At 39.3% G+C, this 20,158-nt stretch overlaps 1 protein-coding gene across 18 annotated transcripts in view; it reads right to left on the reverse strand.

The window, feature by feature from the left end:
* Positions 1–20,158, reverse strand: part of RC3H1 (ring finger and CCCH-type domains 1) — a 56,457-nt gene continuing 36,299 nt past the window's right edge. For 4 of the 18 annotated variants that reach the window (XM_035898096.1, XM_035898090.1, XM_035898092.1 and 1 more), the window contains exons 9-20: positions 18,427–18,539; positions 14,732–15,013; positions 14,187–14,404; positions 12,308–12,684; positions 11,042–11,173; positions 10,288–10,464; positions 6,933–7,143; positions 6,010–6,100; positions 5,758–5,893; positions 3,601–3,771; positions 2,893–3,008; positions 1–1,659 (exon numbers count right to left, since the gene is read on the reverse strand). In XM_035898096.1, the coding sequence (XP_035753989.1) occupies positions 1,506–1,659; positions 2,893–3,008; positions 3,601–3,771; positions 5,758–5,893; positions 6,010–6,100; positions 6,933–7,143; positions 10,288–10,464; positions 11,042–11,173; positions 12,308–12,684; positions 14,187–14,404; positions 14,732–15,013; positions 18,427–18,539 (2,178 nt within the window). In that variant the 3' untranslated portion in view covers positions 1–1,505. The remainder of the gene's footprint in view (positions 1,660–2,892; positions 3,009–3,600; positions 3,772–5,757; positions 5,894–6,009; positions 6,101–6,932; positions 7,144–10,287; positions 10,465–11,041; positions 11,174–12,307; positions 12,685–14,186; positions 14,405–14,731; positions 15,014–18,426; positions 18,540–20,158) is intronic. The other 14 variants (XM_035898095.1, XM_035898097.1, XM_035898098.1 and 11 more) reach the window with 9 other exon arrangements.

Consider the following 20,158-nt stretch of genomic DNA (forward strand, 5'->3'; position numbering starts at 1 on the left):
AAACATCTACTTGGAGAACTAGCACTCTAGATATCATCAAGCAAAACTTGCTTTTCAACACTTCTGACTACTTCTTACAGGATCCGTGCTGTACCTTGAGTGGTTATTTCGATGCAACTTTTCGCCTAAGAAAGGGGAATCTAGGAAGGATTCACTGCAGCAGTGGCAGACAAGCTGCAGATTGATTCTCAGGTGTCAAATTCCAATACACACAGACCTTAAACAATGCCAACTTTAAAAAAAAAAAAAAGAAATAAAACCTCCCCTCTATTTTTTAAAGACTGCCATCATTGATGCACACAAATCAAAACCAGGTTGGTCTCCTTCAGTAAAAGGCCCTTGCAACAGCATTACAATTAAATAATAACTGATGTATCACTGAACAAAAAAAAAGAAGAAAAAAATTAGGTTATAAAGGAAATTATGTTTTTAGTAAAAATAATAAAATAGCAATGAAGAAAAAAAGGCAAGAGTTGCTGAGAAGGAAGCATACATGAAAGACTTGTTTAAAAGGCAGAGAGGTCAGTGAAGCCCTCTGTATCAACTTAATTGTATGGACTTTGGTTAAGCTTGTTTTAAAAGCACAGTGAGAAGGGTAAAAAAACCCCACAACCCTGCAAACACTGGATGAACTAATGTGGTTCACCAGCTCATCAGCAGTTAACATCCTTCTAGCAATAACCTTATGTTCACTCTATTTCCTATTTCTAGAGATTCCACCTTGGTCACAGCTGCACAACCTTCACTGGTTAGTTAAGCCTCTCTATCACGAGACCCAGCTAACCACATGTTGGACACTTATTTTACCCTCTTTAATTACACATGCTGTGCTGGGACATACATGAAGGACTGCACCTGTTGCATTGCAAAGATTCTGTCACTTGTACTTCAAACTAAATAATTTAAGCAAGCAGTCTCGAACAAGCTAGGGCTCAGTTCCTAACTACAAGGGGAGGAGTTGTTTTAATAATGAAGTTTGCTGCACATCTTTTGACACTGCAATTCACAGCTACTCTCCAACCCTCATTCCTTGTTTAACTTTAAACAGTACAAGAAAGCGGCCAGGTTGGTTTAGTCGTTGAGAAATTAAGATAAGGAATTATGCACTGGGTATGTAATAATACCAAAATAAAAAGAAAAAACCTACTTCATTAAGATCATACAATTAATCAAACAGAGTATATATATAATATCTTTTTTTTTTTAAGCCCTGGGATCCAAGGCGTCCGAAGTTATTAAAATAAAGTTCATTCACAGAACAAAAACAAATTTAATTTGAATCGCTTGCAGATACTGCTAATTTTCATTTTTTTAATTAAAAAATGCGTTAATGTGAACTATGTGCAGGATTTGCTTCTAGTAGTTGTGTTTGTGCACATTGCCTCTGGACCTGCTGCTCTGCTACTGCTGCTGCTCCTGGGTTTCTCCAATCACCCCTAGAAAAAAATGTGGTGGAAGCTACCAACACCCCAGCAAAAGAAACTCTGGGGTATGCTGGCCTCACTTCATGGAGCAGATGTGGGTGTAACTCCCGCTCGCTGGGAGTCATGGTTGTCTCCTCCTCCCTCTGGGTCCTCTGACAGGCTGAGAGATGCTGTCTTGTTTGACAGGAGGCCAATGTTCTCTTGTGTCAAGGCTGATCCATTTGGAACATCACTGCTGAAAGAAAGTTGAGGAGAAAGGGGGAGGGGGTGAAGAGAAGTAATTACTAAAATTTTTAATTTATTTTAAGTAAAAGGACTTCAATATTTATTGCTGCAGCATCTCAATGAATGGTTATGAACATATTTACATATGTGAAGACTTGCCTTGTATAATAAATATTGTCTGGTATGCTGCAGGTACTTACCAGAAAAACTAATATAAGGCTAGTTGAAAACAAACAAGACTACATATTTTTAGGGTTCTAAATTAGATATGTTTTTGCAAAGTATTTCAGTATATGCCACAAGATATACAGTATCAATCTGTACAACACATATATTCCAGAATATTTAACTTATCTGGATCATTTATCTTAATTGTTTTTTATTTAAAAAAAAAAAAAATAAATGCTTGTTTCAATTTCATTACTTCCAGAATTTCACATGGAAAAATTAGTTCCCATTCTGGAGGCCTCAATCTAATGATGAAGCACAGAACTCAAGGACTGGTTATAGGACTTCATAAGCAACTGAAAGGGATACATTTTCTGAATACTCTTTCTGAATAAATATCCAGATTCCAAACTGCTCACATGAAGTTATGTAAACTTGACTTAGCAAAACATCTGCAGCATTCCAGCTTCTGTTAGTATTAGTCCAAATACACAGATGCTTGCAGCCATCTGAAAATGGTTGCTGTGTAGATTTCCAGCATTCCCAGCCAACATCTTATTTCAATTGATTATCAAATGTGAGTTTAAATAAATCCCAACATCTACACAGATAAAAATTACTGCCTACAAATAAAAGCAAACTTTGTTTCAAAGTTGCATACTTTCCTAGACAACATCCACATCACAAACCTTAGCAGGATGGGATAACTTTCCTCTCACATTTGGAATATTTCTTTCCTTTGAAACTAAAACAGTATATAAACAACCACCATAAAAGAAATCTCCTGCTCCTCCCTCCTAACTATCCAATATTGACTAGATGGGCTTCTGGTCTTACAAACATTGCAATTCTTCTGTTGCATTAATTGATACACTGTCTCATTCAACTCACCTACTTACTCATCAGCTGAAATGGCCCTAATTCACGCTCGCACTATAAAAGCTTGATTTGTATAATCTTTTTCTAGTAGATGCTTCCACATCAAAGACAATGTGAGGCAAGGGATACCATTCATATACCAGAATGATTAAGCCATTCTCCTGTTATACAAAGGAAGACTGAAGAACCACGTTACCTGAATGTCAGTGCGAGGTCCTCAGCTGGAACCTTGCTTTGTGGTTCTAATTGTCCATTTTCTGTTTGTTTAGCGGTGCCCAGTTTGGTTTTTATGTCCAGTGAAGACTGGCTCTCCTTTAAAAAAAGGACAAAAGAAAAATTCCTTAACATTGTGTTAAAAGAATTTGAGACTTCATCCTTTGGGACTGATGATGAAGGCCTGTAAAAATTGGAGTGTAACCCACAAAAGCCATGAGACAAGAAAACAGACTCAGTAAGATACACTCATCCTCTCAGGACGGTATTTCCCAAAAGGAAGGATGATTCTTGTAACAACAAGCCAAGACCATAGACTGTAACAGCACACAGACTTCTGAACACTAGCCTGTACCTGCAGATGATGTTTTCCATGTTAAAGCAGTTTATAAAACTCACAGCACAGTGACCTTGGAGACGATTCTTAAGTTTTCAAGAAATTCAGCGCCACGCTTATTTTCAAATGGCGACAAAGTAACAGCACAGTATTTTAAAGTTGCTAGAATTCAAATTCCTCATGAAGAATCAATAAACTTTCCAGGAGGTTTTGAAGAATAAAGAGATGAAGAGGAGATGGATAACTCCAGCTGTGGTCATCCAGCGGAGAGCCTTTCTGCCAGGGTGAAAGGGCTGCGGCCAACTACAGGGCTCTCCACTCCACCTCTCTGCCTCCCATCCCCACAGCACTCACCATGCTCAGCTCACGGGTTCTCTTCCCAATTTCCCTTTCCACCTGGTGTAGCTCCAAGCTCAGCTGTTCACTTGAGATCATCCCAGGCCACTTGGGAGGTGGGGGTGGGGGCTGTGGTTGGCCTGCCAGGGTAGTCGCCTCCCTCTGCAACAGCAGCCTGTTACTAACAGCCTAAATGCATAAAGCCAAGCACATACACAACTGAGCACACAGCACACCAAGCACGGAAAGAGCTCTAGGCCATAACTCTAGAGTATTGCTTATTTGCAAAACCAAGGCCTTCTCTCACCGTGTTTAACAAGGTCAGAATCAAAATCACTTGTGATGCAAGTTTAAACATTTTTTACATGCAGACAAGTCTTTTAACTTTTAGCAAGCAGTGTTAAATACCTTTTACTGTAATAAGTTTGCATGGATTTTTCCCCATATGCTGCTCCCTTCTCAAGACTAAGATTAAGCACATGAACAAAACCACTACTGTTTTTTGTGAGCTATCTGTTGAACAAAAGATTAACAGCAGATAAGCAAATCTGCTCCTTTATTTTACAGTAGTAGAATTTATCAGATACTGCAGTAGAGCCCACATTATTTCCCAATCATAAAATATCTTGAAAGATGTGGTTGTCAATACATAGCTCTACTGATGCTGATTAGGAAGCACAGAAACAGCAATGGGCAAGTGACTAAAGTCCTTCACAAGTTGCAAGTTACTGGCAGGCAAGTAAAAGCAGTAACCATGGCAGTCACTCCAAAAATCTGCTAATACTTGGGTACCGGTTCTGTAAGTGTGTGCTCTGCATTTAAACACACTATCTACTACTCCACACAACCAAACATCTGGCTGGTCTTCAAGTAGAAATGCTCATTCATTTGAGAAGAAAGCAAAATAATCTAGTTCTTCATGCTCTGACTGAATTAAGCAATTGCTACGACCTTATAACAGGTAAAGTAATAAAGCCTCCTCGATTTCAAATATCTACTTGCAGCTTTGAACAGGACAGATAAATTGAAAGCTGTTATTTCTCAAAATAACCAACTAGTTCTGACAAATTCAAATTACAGTAAAGCCAAGGCTCAAAACTCAACTATGTAGGATTTAACACTGACACAATCACAATAATAATGAGTAGGATGAGAAGCAATTACTGGTTTTGCAACTTCCCAATACTCCTCTATTATGGCAAACATGCAAGATTTAAAATGTTTTTCTCCTCTTGTTCCCAAACAAGAGCACAAGAACTCAAGTAACTAAGAAATGCATACTACTTACAACTGCTGCTGTGACTTAAAAATTGTGAGCTCTTACTAGTCTGCAATAATCCTTCTCTGTTAAGAACATGTGTTCTTAGGAAACCACAATTTCAGCAGAAGCTGCTATCCACTCCTTAGAGCAATTCCTTCCAGGAAAACATCAATAATTATTAATAGTTGCTGAGACACTTAGAATAGATTTCTGGTAAATATTTACTGATTTTTCCTAGGGGAAAAAAGGTAACTAAAGCTTTGCTAAAACAATTCTTTCATTATGCCATGACATTTCTTCTTCATCTCACAAAATACAAAGATTTCAGCTCATTAAATTCTTTTTACAAATGCAGACTCCTATCTTTCCTCATGTTGCAAATAACTACATTTCTTCTAAGCAAGGAGATGTAAAATATTAAGCTTTAATTTTTCAAGCTAAATATCTTTATTTTCTTGACTCTTGTGGCTTGCGCTATTTAGGAAGAAACGGGTACAACACAAAGCCAAACATGAAACAGATGAAGGTCATAGCTTTCTGTACATAAAATCAGGCATTTTCAATGGCAGTAAAGCCAAGAGGAACAGGTATCTACACCACAAGTTTGCCTCAAGTGAACAGATGAACAGAGAGGGGGAGTAAGTGAGAGAGAGAATGAAAGCAAACATGAATGAGCACAGAGTACAGGCTCAAGTATGGTGTTGATTTGCACGTGAAGTGCAGGAAGTTTCCGCTGCTAAGCAGAGAGGTTTACGCTTGTACCATAGTCCTGATGCTTGGCATCATGGAATTAAGTATTGTTACTGAATATCATTACAGTCAGAGAAAGATCATCAACACATGAAAAGGAGCTTTACTAGCTTCATCTCTCTCCATACCACCCCTCACCACTCTTCCAAATTGTTGGTACCAACCTCTAGTCCTCGCATTTGTGTCTGCTGGCTAATCTGATGGTCTACTTGCTGCAGCTCCATGCGAAGCTGCTGCTCTCGCTCTGCTGAGGGCAACTGTTTCCCATGACCAGCCACATCTGTCATGGACAGTCTCTCCCTTTGGGATCAGAAAAGCAAAAATAAGATTTTCAAAGAAAGCTTTACTCAGCTGGCACAGAAAGAAATAGATTAAAAAAGTTTGGAAAAGGCAAAGAAAAAATAAAGCAATCCTACCTGTCACTGAAACGTCCCTGAGAAGGTATATTTTGATGAGGAGAATACGGAGAGCCTCCCCAGCCACTGTGAGTTCCATAAGGATTGTAGTCTGCCCGTGAACAGAAAGAAAACCACGTGTCATTACTACAAAACTATCCTTTAAGTAGTTCAGCCAACGCACAGAACTGGACAGAAATTAAGAGAATAAGCCAGGAAGGTCAGCCCCCCAAGAGTGAGGAAGTCTAGGAGTGAGGAGAATCTGAGGATTTCTTCTGCTGAACTGAATGTAAGAATACTATGTGTGACCAGTCTCACATGCATAATGCCTGACTCTTCCTGCACATCCAACAAGCTTTTATAGAGTCTTCCAAAGTCAATGAGTTTGTGAAGGACTTCAGCCACACAGGGGGACAGGGACACAAAACCAAGCTTACAGCCACTATGAGAGCAGTTATTTTTTATTACTTAAGTTCCTAAAAGACTCAAGAGTTCATAATTCTGATATACCAGTTAACACCAGTTTGAAGATTAAGCTTTCAGGGAAGCCAGAGTTCTACCTGTGATGAAGGCTAGAAAGTTACTGCTTGAATTAAGCAAATTAGCTTTTGTTTTGTTTCCAGCAGTTAGCTCCTGAAAAAAATCTAGAAGGCAGATTTAAAAGAAGCCTCTTCTCCTAGGGACGAGCAGAACAAAATAACTGTTTCCAAACAGCAACAAATCACTAACACATACCCTACGTGTGCACAAAAAGGAAGTAGTGGCAGCCTTTTTCTTCAGGCTTCTCAGTGTAGCCCTACCTAGAGTTATTTTTAGTGGCATAAAATACATCTCATCTATATTTTTAAGATAAGAAACAAGTCTACACAGGCAGTCTTCAACTTGCACTACACTGTAGCACTGAAGAAAATAGCAACAGCAAAATCTGAGAGCACACATCATACCTGAAATGATTGATTTGGTGGTAGCTCCCTGAACCGCCATGGCCTGCATGGGACCAGAATTCTGGTACATTGCTTTGGAAGTACGAGAGATAGCCCCAAATCTTGACACAGTTGGTCGGTCTCCAAATGGAATGAGGTCATCATCACCAGTCTCTGCTGCTCTTCGTTGCATGTCTAATCGCTGGTCACGCATGGCTTTACTATCTACGTTCTAGACAAAATACGGAAAAGGCAGTCAAAAACTTATTCAGAAACAAACAAAATCACATTCCTTTTACAACAAGCTGGTGTCATTATAGCAAGTCTCTCTTGGATTCTCTATTCCCTTCATCCTTCAACTAGTCTTCCTATTCTTCAGTTTCTAACTCCATTGTTAGAGTGATCTCTCTTTAATGGTCTAACTTAAGATGATCATTACTACCACCACTGTGAGATAGTTGCATGATTAATCGTGAACAAATCCAAGAGAAGGGAGCAGCAGCAAAAGGAAATTAAGACCAATAAAGTCTAATGGGACAAGGGGGGGGGGGGGGAAAAAAAAAGGGGGGGGGAATTCCTCCACAATATAAAGTCAAAGAGGAGATCTGTGGGCATCTCCAAGGAATACATGCTCCTTCCAAAGTCCAAAACAAACTGCCCTGAAGCCCAATGTTAAGAACCACATCATCTATCAGCCTGCAGATGACTCAAAATGGGAATTATTCAGTACAGCACTTACTTGGACATGAATAGCACACCTTTTCAGGCACATTTTTCATTAAGTGGTAGTACTGCTTGGAACATCCTGGTTTCTAACTCAGCTTCAGACTCAAATGCCTTAATGGTTCAGCAAATGAACAGATAAAATGTTCTCTCTCTACTCAAAGAACTTTGCCAAGCAGTCACAAAGGAAGAGATGTGCACAGAAAACAAGCTTGTTTTAGCAGCGTAAGTCAATTTGACTGACTTAGAAGAAAAAAACCCAGATTATCATACAGACTTTTAACAAAGCTTTTTCTGAGATAAAGTTAGGCTAGTTATGGGAGAAGTCACCTGGAGTAACTTAAAAACACAAGTCAATGGGTTGTTTGCATGAATAAAAGTAAACTTTAAAAAAAAATCATCCTCAACACAAAAGAAACAAAACAAAAATACACACTCAATTAAAAAGAGGGAACAGAACTTAGTTAAATGGGAAAGCTATCTGCTGGCTGCCACAAAACATGACACTTAAGAATTGCCAAAATCAAGTTAAGACTTTGCTAAAGAAATAAAACTGTAGCACAGTGCAGTACAGCAAAAGGAACAAGTGGGGCTACTACACAAAGAAGACTGGATAAAGGCTAAAAGTTTCAATATGGTCCAAAATTAAAATAAAACTCTGCAAGCTTTCAGTGAGGATGATGATTGCTAGAAACAGACAGGATAACACAGCTAAGGCAGGAATAAAGGGGTGAAAATGACAGTCACAACAGAGTCAGAAACTAAACTCAAAGGTAGTATGTTGAAATCAGAAGAGGCATTAGACAGCATCTACTCTGGAATTCTGAAAAAAATGACATTTTAATCTCGAGTCCATGGGATGCTAGTACCAATTTTAATTTATTTCCATTTACTGAATGGGGAGAAAGAACATAGTGAAGTTGCAATGGCATCTGCATAAAATCCAGCATTATGCTCTCTCAGATGATACTATTCTAATCCTTGGGAAAAAGAATCTTTTATGAACAATAAAAAAAAGAAAGAATTCATTCACTTGCTATCTGCAGTGAAGGTCTCCTGAGAATTTTTTCCTGTGAGGAGACAAAAGCTGAAGAGCAGCAGAGATCCTATTTGTTTATCTGAAAATTAGCTCTGGGGCAGAACAACACTTTGTTTAGCAATGAAAAAGGAGGCTGCTTCTCCAGAACCCTATTACCTCTCTTAATTGAGTTCCAGTTTGTTTGCACAGTTTTCTAGCAGCAAGGATGAAAGACAAGAGCTGTTTGTTGGTTCCTGAACGCTGCCACTTGAACAGCAATAAGCCGATTCTGAGCATTCTCAGTACTTCCCCAGGTCAAACGTGACAGTGTTATGACTCAAGGCAAACACACTATGTAGGACAGAGAGCAAAAGGACATGCAAAAACCCCAAAGCTACAGATGAAATAGCTTTTCTTGCTCTGCCTTTTCTGGCAGAAAGCCTCCTGTTTGCTCCCATTTCACACAGTGCCTTCAAGGTCTTACAGGAAGGCAATTCAGTGGACAGAAACTAGATTCATTTAATTCCAGTGAGGCAGGAGAGGAAACAGGGAAGCCTGCTTGTGGGCAAAGAGGAGAAGCTGGAGAGAAAAATCCTATGATTTAGTTAAGTGGTTGCAACAGGTGAGCACCTGTCCAAGGAAGAATAAATTCTGGATAGAAGTTTCTTCCTGCTCCCTTACTGGACAAAGAAAGGTCACCATGACCCTGACAATATATAAACAAAAGATGATAGAACACTTTTGCAGATGGGAGGTGAAGGAGAAAAACAGATGGCCCTCTTTAAAGTCGTCCCTCAGACTAAGCAGTCCTTTCTCTTGAAGACTTGAATGTCTTCCTACTTGCATGGGCTACCAGTGTACTTCCTGCTGCTCAGTGATGCCTAAAAATTAGGAAGAAAGAATAGCGGCAGTATTTCAGAATTCTATTTCTTTTCTTCTACATTCACGACTCCCAACAATGACACCCTAGCAGCCCTTTCTCCTTGCAAAACTGACCTAGCAAAAATGCAGCAGCACAAAATAAGATCACAGCCAGACACCCACAGCTTCAGTGAAAGACTGAATAAGCACAGCACAGAGTTAGAAATTGCCTTCAAGAAGAATCAGCCTAGTATTACGTTATGACTATGCTTCTCAAAGGCTTCATGCAAGTTTTGGGTATTCTTGCGGTCACAAATCATAGTCCTTCAAGTAAAAACTAATAATATTGTTAACAGCAGTCACAGTCACCTTAACGGGAATTAATAGCACAAAGTTGAATTACACCATCTCCCTCTGACACAAAGTAGTACAGGAAACAATAGATAGACACGTTTAATTGACAAGCTGCCACTACAGAGTCATTTTTGGATTTCAAGCAAGTGTAAAGAATCATGGCAAAATATCTCTTGCTATACATGGTTTTAGAGCAGAGTGGTTATACCCAGAATTTTAAAACAGCTACACAGATGTAGGACTGTTCATAACTTTGAAAACAAAGCACTCTGCACACTTGCAAATGCATTCTTTGACTGTAATGAACTTTTGAGCTTAAATATAAGCACTGCTGTCATCCTGGAAAGCATATGAAAGAGTCCTCCCCAGCCCAGAGAAGCATCAACTTTTCTTCTGTGTTCCCCTAATCCCTACACATACCGCCATCTCCACACTCCTTGCTGCCACAACATCTTTGGGTTTTGCATCTTTGGTTCCAATGTAGGAGCCGATGGTGTCACAGGACCAGGGAGAGTACTGGCTATAGTCATTTCCTTTGTATTTCCCAGCTACTTTCAGGTCTTCATCCAAGTACTGTACAAACACAAAAATCTGGTTCTGTAAGTGAAGGGAAGAAGCAGCTTCACAGCCACCACTACATAGTTCAGCAGCAGTGAACTTGAAGAAAAACATCACCAGGATTATTTTTTTATTGAATACATCACCATTTGGAATTGGGCCATGGCAAGCATGAAATGTGTGAAATTCTGATTGCCTGGCTACACTCCCAGTGCTGACTGTTCACTTGGCCAGTATGAAAGTGATATTTTGATATTGTTTAAGAAGAAAAACAACTCTACAAAGCTGTTACTTAACTCTAAACATGTCAGGAGCAAATGAAATGAAGTCCAGTAACAGTAAAAACTGACTACTTCAGTTAATAATGGCTCAAAACTAATTCTCTTAGTTGCCTCAAAACCAGATAGCTTAGAATCAGTGGTAGATCAGAGAACCAACAGCTACTCGAGAGACTGGAGACTGCACTGTAAGGGCTTCCCACCTAGATCACAAAATCTACACCCCCCAACACTGTACTGTTCCGATTTTCTTGTTGTCTTCACCTATCAGCACACACAAACTCCAAAGTATTTTCTAAACACGCTATTAAGTCACATTTTTGTCAAAGTATGCTTACCTCCTCTGAATGAAAAGGATGAGGCAAGGTTGGTGATGGTGCAAAAGGAGGTGGAGAAATCACCTTCCTCTCTTCTAGCTGGGCCATGATCTCTTTCCTTCGTCGGTGAAGTTCATCCAGGCTGGGATGCGGCTGAAACGAAGACAGAAATATGTTAAAAAATATGGCAATCATATACTGCAAGAAAAGGGAAATATAGTGAATAGACATTGTCATTACAATAATAAGTAATGGTCACTTTGTTAAAGTCTGCCTATTAACTTCCATGTTTAATATAGGACATGCATGTTCCTTCACTGGCCAGAATGTTAGTTCAGGACACCCCAAAGGTAAGGAATGTTGTTTGCCTAGAACTCATCAGTTTCTCAACTAACCCAGTGTTTCTAACCTTAAAACTACTAATCTTTTAACTCACAGGTAGCTCAACATGAGTCTGCGTTCCAACTTGGCAAAGTTTCCATTGGAACATGTTCTAGCATGGCAAGTCCCCATTTCAGTCATATGGGGGAAATAGGTAGACTTCTATAGAACATAACCTAGTCACAGTTAGTTTGCATTTATTTTTCATTTTGCAACAGAACTAAACATCCCAAAATGTGTCAAACAAAACTGGTAACTCTATAAGCTACTTCAAAAATACTTCATGGACTCAGCAATATGATTCAGAGCCTTTAATCTGAATGACAGCTACTAAGTCCAACTACTCTACAGGACTCAATTCCAGCTGGTGATCACCAGAACAAGTTTGTACACTTCTAGTAGGAAGACCCTCCAGTTAGCAATCTTAAAAGTAGCTAAAATTTGGAAGAGCAGAATTTTTAGTTCCTTTATCAAGGGATGTATGTATGCATATTTATTTATTTAGGCACAGAGGTGGTCAGTCGTAGATGGACAGTACAAGAACCCACACACGACCACTTGCACACACTGTATTTAATCTGCACTAGAAAGAGAGTGGCCCTCTCCAGCCTAATCTTTGTTGGAGAAGTCAGGGCCATATGAGACTTCCAAAATTAATTACAATGGTTTTCTACTTCAAGCACAAAGTAGCAGCCTACTCTTTTACATATTAACATCATTACAATGACAGAGTTGACTAGTAACTAAACTGCCTTCCAGTTTTTGATCAGCTTCGTCGAGTATACCCCTTCTTAAAGTTCAAACTTCTAATTCCTCACAAAACCTTACTGCAAAAATATCCAACTTCTCAAGTAGTTTATATTTTCTTTCTCAAACAACTACAAAAACACAATATAAAAACCATACCCTGTGGCACGAAGGTCTGATCTGACTGAGGTGTGGAGCCACTGGGCAATAACCCTCTGCTTGCTGGTATCTGTCTCTGGATTCAGGTACGTAGGAAGGTACAGCTGTTTGGGGAATTTCAATAGGTACAGGGCTTCCTCGGACAATCTCCTCTCGCTGATATGTCTGGACAGGGGGATATACGCGACGGCTGTCATAGTGCGGTGGGTATATGGGTTGTCCCATAGGAGGATACTGCTGCGGCTGCGTGTACTGTGGGCTCACGACACGATCCTGAAGGTAGGGTGGGTAATGGTCTAAATAAGGTGGACCAGGTTCAGGAGCTGATGGAGGAGGTCGGACAAAGCGAGACATGGACTGGGTGGGATAGTAAACTCCTGAAATAAGGCAAGAGGAAAACACACAAACAAGATAAAGTGATTACTACAACTGTCCACAAAATCAAATTGTTTCAAATACTCCAGTCTACAAGTATCATGAAGAGAATGGTATAATTTAATTCACATTTGTTATTTGCCCCCACTGTCTAACCAGTATTTCTACTCAAAAATTAACCACAAAACACCTAGAAAAAGCAAGAGTTGATCCAAAGCTTGAATGACACAGTTTAAGTATCTAAATAAGATACCAGGTGTAAAGGTTACAGTAGCTGGAGAAGAAGTGATGAGACTGATCCCACCACAGGTGCCACAGAAGTCCTGCTAGCATACCAAACAAAAATAATTCACTAGAACGTCTCTGCACATTCGTATGAATGCTGTTAGCTACACAAGACGTAAAAGTAAACTGATTAGTCTGTACATCTTTATCCATGCAACTAAAATTCAATTTGTCTAAACATATCAGAGCCACTGCCTGTGAAAAGAAACTTGGATTAATTAGAATTTAGAGTTATCTCAAGATTTGTTCTATCTCTTGAACAGCAGAAGGAAATTTCATTACTGTGAGTCACCAAAGACTTCCAAGATCACAACTCCTAGATACTTGAAGATTTTAGTAACCTATCCAGGATCTCTGGGTAGTTCAAAAATACACATGAATATGTGCACATCACCATCAACATGTGCATCAAATTTTATGGACAACTCGGATCTTCATTTGCACGCAATAATTCAAATGCAAGCTGCCCCCCCCCACCCCGTCTTCAAAGTGCTCTGCAACTTTCTCAAAAATGTTTCCTGCCCCCGTCCCCCCATTCCTTTCCAGGGCTTTTTCTTGTTTCCACTTCTTTTGGTCTTTCATTCCTTATTTTTCTTTCATATTAACTTCACTTTTTGTCATTTCTCTCTCCAATCTTATGTTGCAAAAGAATCATTCCCTATATTTATATATAGCCATACCTTTTTTTTAATCCCCTTCAATATTATCTTTCTCCACCTGGTTTCTTTATACTTAGAACTTTTCCTCTTATTTCCTTATGTATGATTTTTTTTTTCTGTCCAGCCCTTCTCTAATTTCACTTGTGTCTACCCAATACATGCATGTGCAGACATTTCTGAAACACTCACACACTTTTCATTAAGGACATAAACACTTTCACCCTGCAAGCATAAACCCCTCTGCTGGTTATGCTTTATTTCCATTTTCCCAGAGTCATATTTAAGGTTTACCAGATCCCTGATGTAGCCCAGTTGGGGAGAATTGAAGAAAGAAGGATTTGCTACACTGTATGGACACAAACCTCTGTTTTCACTTGCATTAAAGTTCTCAGTCAAGACATAAAAAGCCTTCCAATTTCCATTTTATTATGCCATCACCACACTAGTGCCTATAGCTCATGTGATATGCAAGAAAACTACCTTAAGGGCTTAAGTAAACACCAGAATGGGAAGAAAGAATAAAATCAATACGAAGATTAAGATCTTTGTCTCAAATTTACCTTGTTGGTATGGTGCTGGCTCAAATTGTGGAGCAGCTCCTCTAGGATCTGGATAAAACATATCTGCTTGCTGAGCATTATACAACTGAGACCCTCGTGGTACCATTTGCAACTGCTTGGTGACAGACACTGAAGGCAGATCTGTTGGTGCCCGAGCAGGCACAGGATGAGGGTTCACTGGTAAGGCAGGAATAGAGCTCTTGGGGACAGATTCCAGCCTAAAAAATAGAAAGATGGCACTGCTCACTAGGCCTGATATAGCACGCTCTACTTTAAAACGCTGTTCTCTGTCTATATTCCACCTTCTGAAGTCTTACTTCACCTTTTCCTTCTCCAATTAAAATATAAACAAACAGGGAAGCAAAGCAGTTTATTAGCTTTAGATTTCTACTCTACTCTTTAATCATTAAAAAAAAAAACCATACCAACCCCCCAAACAACCCCCCAAAACCTGTTCCGTTTGTTTTCTAGAGAGTGGGTTTACTTTGTTTCTACTGCATATTTACACATATGACATTTTGAACAACAGTTAGGAAGACCCGTACAAGTCAGGAGGGGATCCAGGGGCACTGCTACTCAGATGGTCCATCTTCCCTGGCTTCAGAGCATTTTCGTAACTGGAGTCAGTCCCTCGAGAAATAAGTTGCGTCACTGTGCTGCCTGTTGACACAATTCCATTTGGCAGAGCAGAAGTTTTCCTATTGGGCAAGTCCACTCCCCCTTCCTCTGAGAGGATAGCTCCTGAAGGCAGGCCCACCTCATTTAGCTGGCCCAGGGAGGCACTCAGGGGTCTTCGGGGAACCAGACGCTTGTTCATTTTACGGAATCTTTAGAAAAAGAAGCCACACATCAAAAATTGAAACAAAAAAATAAAAAGGAGCTGCATTTTCAAGATTTTTCAAACATAGATGCTACTGAAAGCTTCAAGTTTGAATTTAAGTTTCGTAAGGGCTTGTGAGAAATTTATTATGAATATCTGTCAGAATAAAACTTCACTGCTATTTGAACTGTTCACAGCAGTTTCAATCAGAAGAACACGGATGGATTTTTAATGACAAGTACACCAAGAATTCACAGCTAAACTTCACGCAGCAAGTTTAAAATTCTTATTTCCTATACATATATACGTTTCAACGGTACAGAAGAAAATCAAAACTAAGTATTACGTAAAAGACTACCTATAGTAACAGAAGATTCAGAATAAAGAAAAAAAAAAATCACAGACTTTTCAAGTCTACTTTATTCAGAGAAGAAACTAATAGCAGAAAATGAATGACAAAAGATGAACAGATTCCCTTTTGCACCATTTGTCCAACAATAAGCCAAGTCAAGCCTTTATTGCCATGTGACATCTTCAAAACACAGTTTAAGATTTATGTTACTATACCAATAGACAGCTCACAACATTTACATTGTCTGATAAATTAAATGACTTGAGAGTTAAAAACTCGTAGGAACACACTGCAATTCAAAAAATCTAACTGCTTCTGATAAGTCTGAACTAACATGAGCCTTTTAACTAATGTTCCACAAAAATCAGCAGACTGACAGTACTGGACCCACAAAGAGAGACAATTCCAGAGCTGAAGGTCCTCCACTAAAGATCCTGCCATTAGCTTAAATACCAGAACGCAAGTGGAAGGGCATATTTGTAGACCTGAGTGTTGCTGCTGTTTATACTGTGCAACAAGAGGTCATTCCCCATGCAAGAAGGTTTCAGTAGGGCTGAAGCCAACACTTTCATATCATATTTAACAAGCAAAGTGGGATAGTAACACAGACTAGGAAGGCACACACATTATTGTAGAAAATAAAAAAAGGGGGCAATTATACTCTATTACTCAGTCTTCAGATAATCTCTATGTTTGCCCACATACACAGCACTAACAGCAATGCAACAGAAGCAAAAAGGTTTTTTGTTGTTGTGGTTGTTTGGGTTTTTAGACGTGACTGACTATAGAGTCAGTCAAAGCGCGATCTTGCTATATAGATTTGAGCTGTTCATCTCTAACGGTTCACCTTAGCCACCTTCCTAGCTCTCCATCAACACCCCAGTTTCCTGGCTGGATTAATCTTTACCATAAGTAAACAATAAATTCAAGCTACATAGTGTTGACAGTGATCATCATTCAGAATGCATTAAAAGGAAGTAAACAAACCAGGTCATTAGAATCACCTGAGTAGGGACAGACTACAGCTCTCTAAATATATGCTGCTCAAAAGTCGTTCTGGCATCTCATGTCAGCCCATGCAAGTCAGAAGTGAGCTCCCCAGGATGAATTTACGGCTTTACTTTGGCAACCTGCTCAATACCCAAACCAGTTTCTCCCTGCAAAGCAGCAGCAGTGGTTTCCCAATGTCCTGCTATGTTCTCCCTGCAAATTACTTCTGGACATCAGCCTCCCATCAGGTCTCTTGGAGGTACACTATCTCATGGCTCCTGGCTCTCTGAAGGCTTTTACATACCTTGCAAGATGAGGACGACTGGCCATCCTTGCCCACTCATCTAGAACACAACAGTATGCTCAAGAGACAGGCATGGATGTATAGACACCCATTCAATCAAAGGTGACAGAAAGAGTTTATATAGCACCCCCTATGATAAAATACTTAGAAAGAATAGAAGTTGCACAGTGCTGCCCTCTGGATTTTTCTGGACAATTTTATGAATCTTTGTTGCAGTCTCCACATGTGCAGGACACAAAAACAATCTAAAAGAGTGCAATACTTGCCTATGCACATCAGGTCCTTGTCCCTTGCCAAAGAGACACCACAGCTGCTGTTTAAGCGAGCGTCGATTGTAATTTGCTATCTAAGGCATTACCACATACTTCCCCATTACCTTCCTGGAAACTTAAGCTATATATAGATATACAAGACCTACATAGCAACAGCAATGCATATTATTCATACTGAACATTTTTAAAAGTAGGAACACTAATGCAATATCTGCTCAAAGGAATTAAGCAAAGATAAAAGGTACAAGGAAGAATAGGAACTCAAAGTTCCCCAACCACCTACAGAAACTGCTGCAACCTGAAACAGAACAAGCATTCACTTCACCCCACAACAATATTATTACATAGCCATATAATCCAGTCTGGATAAAAGAGGCCTCTTCCACCTGCAAAGCTGATGAACAGTCCTTCTTGATACATACAACTAGTTCAGAGGCACTGACTCACCACATTTGTTAACCATCCAAACCAGCACTACCAAGCTCCACTTTCTTAACACCATGACAAATGGGGAAAAACCCCAACTGTTTCTGCAGAACACCAGTATCAAAGTCCTATTCTCTGTTCATTTGAATAACTGCCTTTGTCATTCTAACAACACGTGCTCTGCTTTTTTTTTTTTTTCCTTCCTGTTTTGCCTATGCACTGCATGCTGGCCATACAGCCAATGAACTGACATAGTAATACTTCAAGTTTTAGATTTTTAAAGGAAAAAAAAAAGCCTGCATACCATTTCCAAATCTTTGGTGTTTTCTTCTGAGTAAAAAAGTGCCTTTTCTTGAAAGTTGCGAATGCTTTTAGCCCCCCAAAACAAGTAAGAGTCATACTGCATAAAATACATTGTATTTATTTCTTTTAACTCTTAAACAATCCATTTTACTTTCAAAAAAAGTAAAACATTCAGAACAGAAGTAGCTTGCTCATTTCCCACAGACTTCATATAACCACCATTTTTTAACTCTTCAGCAATAGCTTTAACCACTTTTAGGTTACTGCATGCGCAATACCTCAAAGAGTTTCAAAGAATAACTGTTGCAGAAAGCAAGCTTGTGATGCTCGTTTTTAGCTCTCTGGATAGCCCTAGCAGCACAGAACAAGAGAATCCATACATCTGGAAAACTGCCAGCAACCTACTTCTCACACTTGAGTATGAAGGCAAGATGAGAAATACACACAAACAAATGACCAGAACGGATGCAGTCAAACAGAATGTTTAGTCACACTTAAGAAAAACAGCCCACCCCCAAAATCTCAAATAACACTTGTGTAAACATCAAACTTTCAGAGCCACATTACTGCTGAACAAAGCAAAATATCCTATGTTTAAAGACAAATAGTTCCAAAACCTGAGAGATGACAGTTCCAAGTTTTTCACATTATTTCTTGCTAACGTAAAAGATGAAGTTATGTCTCCTCCCCCCATTCCTAGATATGATAAATAACTCTTATGGATAAGATGAAACAAAGATCAGACTGTTTTCTACCATAGGAGGTGCACTTACTTTTCTAGCTCCTCCTGAGAATGTGCAAAGGTGCAGCTGGCCCCTCGAGGGCATCCTCCTCTCTGTTTCATGTCTCGGCACATGTATGTCTTGTACTTGCTGTGCTGAGGAGGCTGACAAGGTTAAAGAAACCAGGTGAGATACCCAAATATAAGTGCTCTTAACCAAGAGCTAAATGTATCCTCTTATTAAAAAGAGGATTTTAAAAAAAAGATTATAAAAAAAAAATTGACTTTCGGCAATTCCCTCAATTTAAGTGTTCCAAAAGTACCTAATGTGAAATAAACGACTGGAGCAGTATTCATGCTTGGTTCTTCAACAGAACTAACAGATTCAAGAGTAGGTATTTTGGCAACTAAGTCACCATCAGGTTTTTAAAAATTTTTATTCAATTTCCTCACTCAGCTCGATTGGAACACAGCTTATGTTTCAGGAAACAGTTAAGTGGACAAATCTGATATAGGCTGAAAAAAATAACCATGCTTAATCAGAAATTGCCAAATATTCATCAAGCTTTGTGGTAGATTGAAAATAAATACAATTTGGTCAGTTACTTTTCCCTTGCTTTCTGTTAGCGAAAACCAGCACTTAAGTATCCCTTTGATCTTTATGAGAGCTAAATTTCATCAAGTTCCCTTTTACTTCACCTTTGGGCTAAAAATCTCTTAGCTATCTATGATAACTATTTCCGCCAACAGTTGAGGATGCAATCTTACTCCTACCCAGATCAGCAGGCTATAGGCTGTCTTCTGTATTTTGAAGTTTCCCAAGAAACAACGACTTACTGCAATCTTGCTACCTGCATGTATGCCCATTTGTTTACCAGTCTAAATAAATTTTCACAGAAGGCCAAAGGTGGTCTCAAAGACCTTTAAGTTCCTACAGTTTTTATGGCAGAATTAAATCAGAGGCAGAAATACCCTATCAATGTTCCCACTGAGGGAAAGGTCTGTAATTTCTGAGAAATTCAGCCAAAAGATGTAAATCTGTAAGAACCCATCCCCAAACTGATTTCCCCCCTTCCCCCCCCCCCCTGTTCTGAAAAAAACTGAAAACGAGGATTTAGGCAGGGTGTACATAGGCTGCACAGCCCTCTGCTGGCCACTGCTGCCAGCCAGCAAAACTCTGCCCAATACTCAGCAGATGTCTCCTTCCCCACTTAGGAGGCTTTGGGTTCCCTTCCAAGCAGCACAACATGTACCAGGTCTAGGCGATGGTCTCACCAGAACAAAAACTCTCACTGTTTTTCCCACGCCGATTTCCACTTGTGTATTCCTACTGCTTTTCCTTTTGCTGGTAACAGTGCTCATTAGGCATCCCAGTGAATGAGTGAATGCAAAAAGGTAGAAGAGCAGAAATAATTCACTCTGATTTTGCCTTTTTTTTTTTTTTCTTTTTTTTGGCAGAGATAATCTTTCTACTAGTTCAGCTCCCCAAACCAGCTCTCCAAGAGGATAAGTGCCAAAACAAGGGAGGGAGTGGGAATGTGTGATAAGCAGCTCTTTCAGCAGCAGCTAGCATTTGTATCAACTTAGCTATACATCAAATGAGATCAAAGGAATATGTGATAAGATAACTACGAGATAAGTCTATATATATATTTGGCAACAACATTTCATTTCTGAAAAAAAATTTTGCTCTAGGAACTTGGATTGTACCTTTATATTAAGTCTTCCCAAATCTTTAAACTTTACAGAATATTAAGCACAGGTATAAGAATAATTCCATTAAA

This window comes from Egretta garzetta, unplaced genomic scaffold (genome assembly GCF_000687185.1).
Source record: "Egretta garzetta isolate BGI_Z169 unplaced genomic scaffold, ASM68718v1 scaffold187, whole genome shotgun sequence".
NCBI lineage: Eukaryota > Metazoa > Chordata > Aves > Pelecaniformes > Ardeidae > Egretta > Egretta garzetta.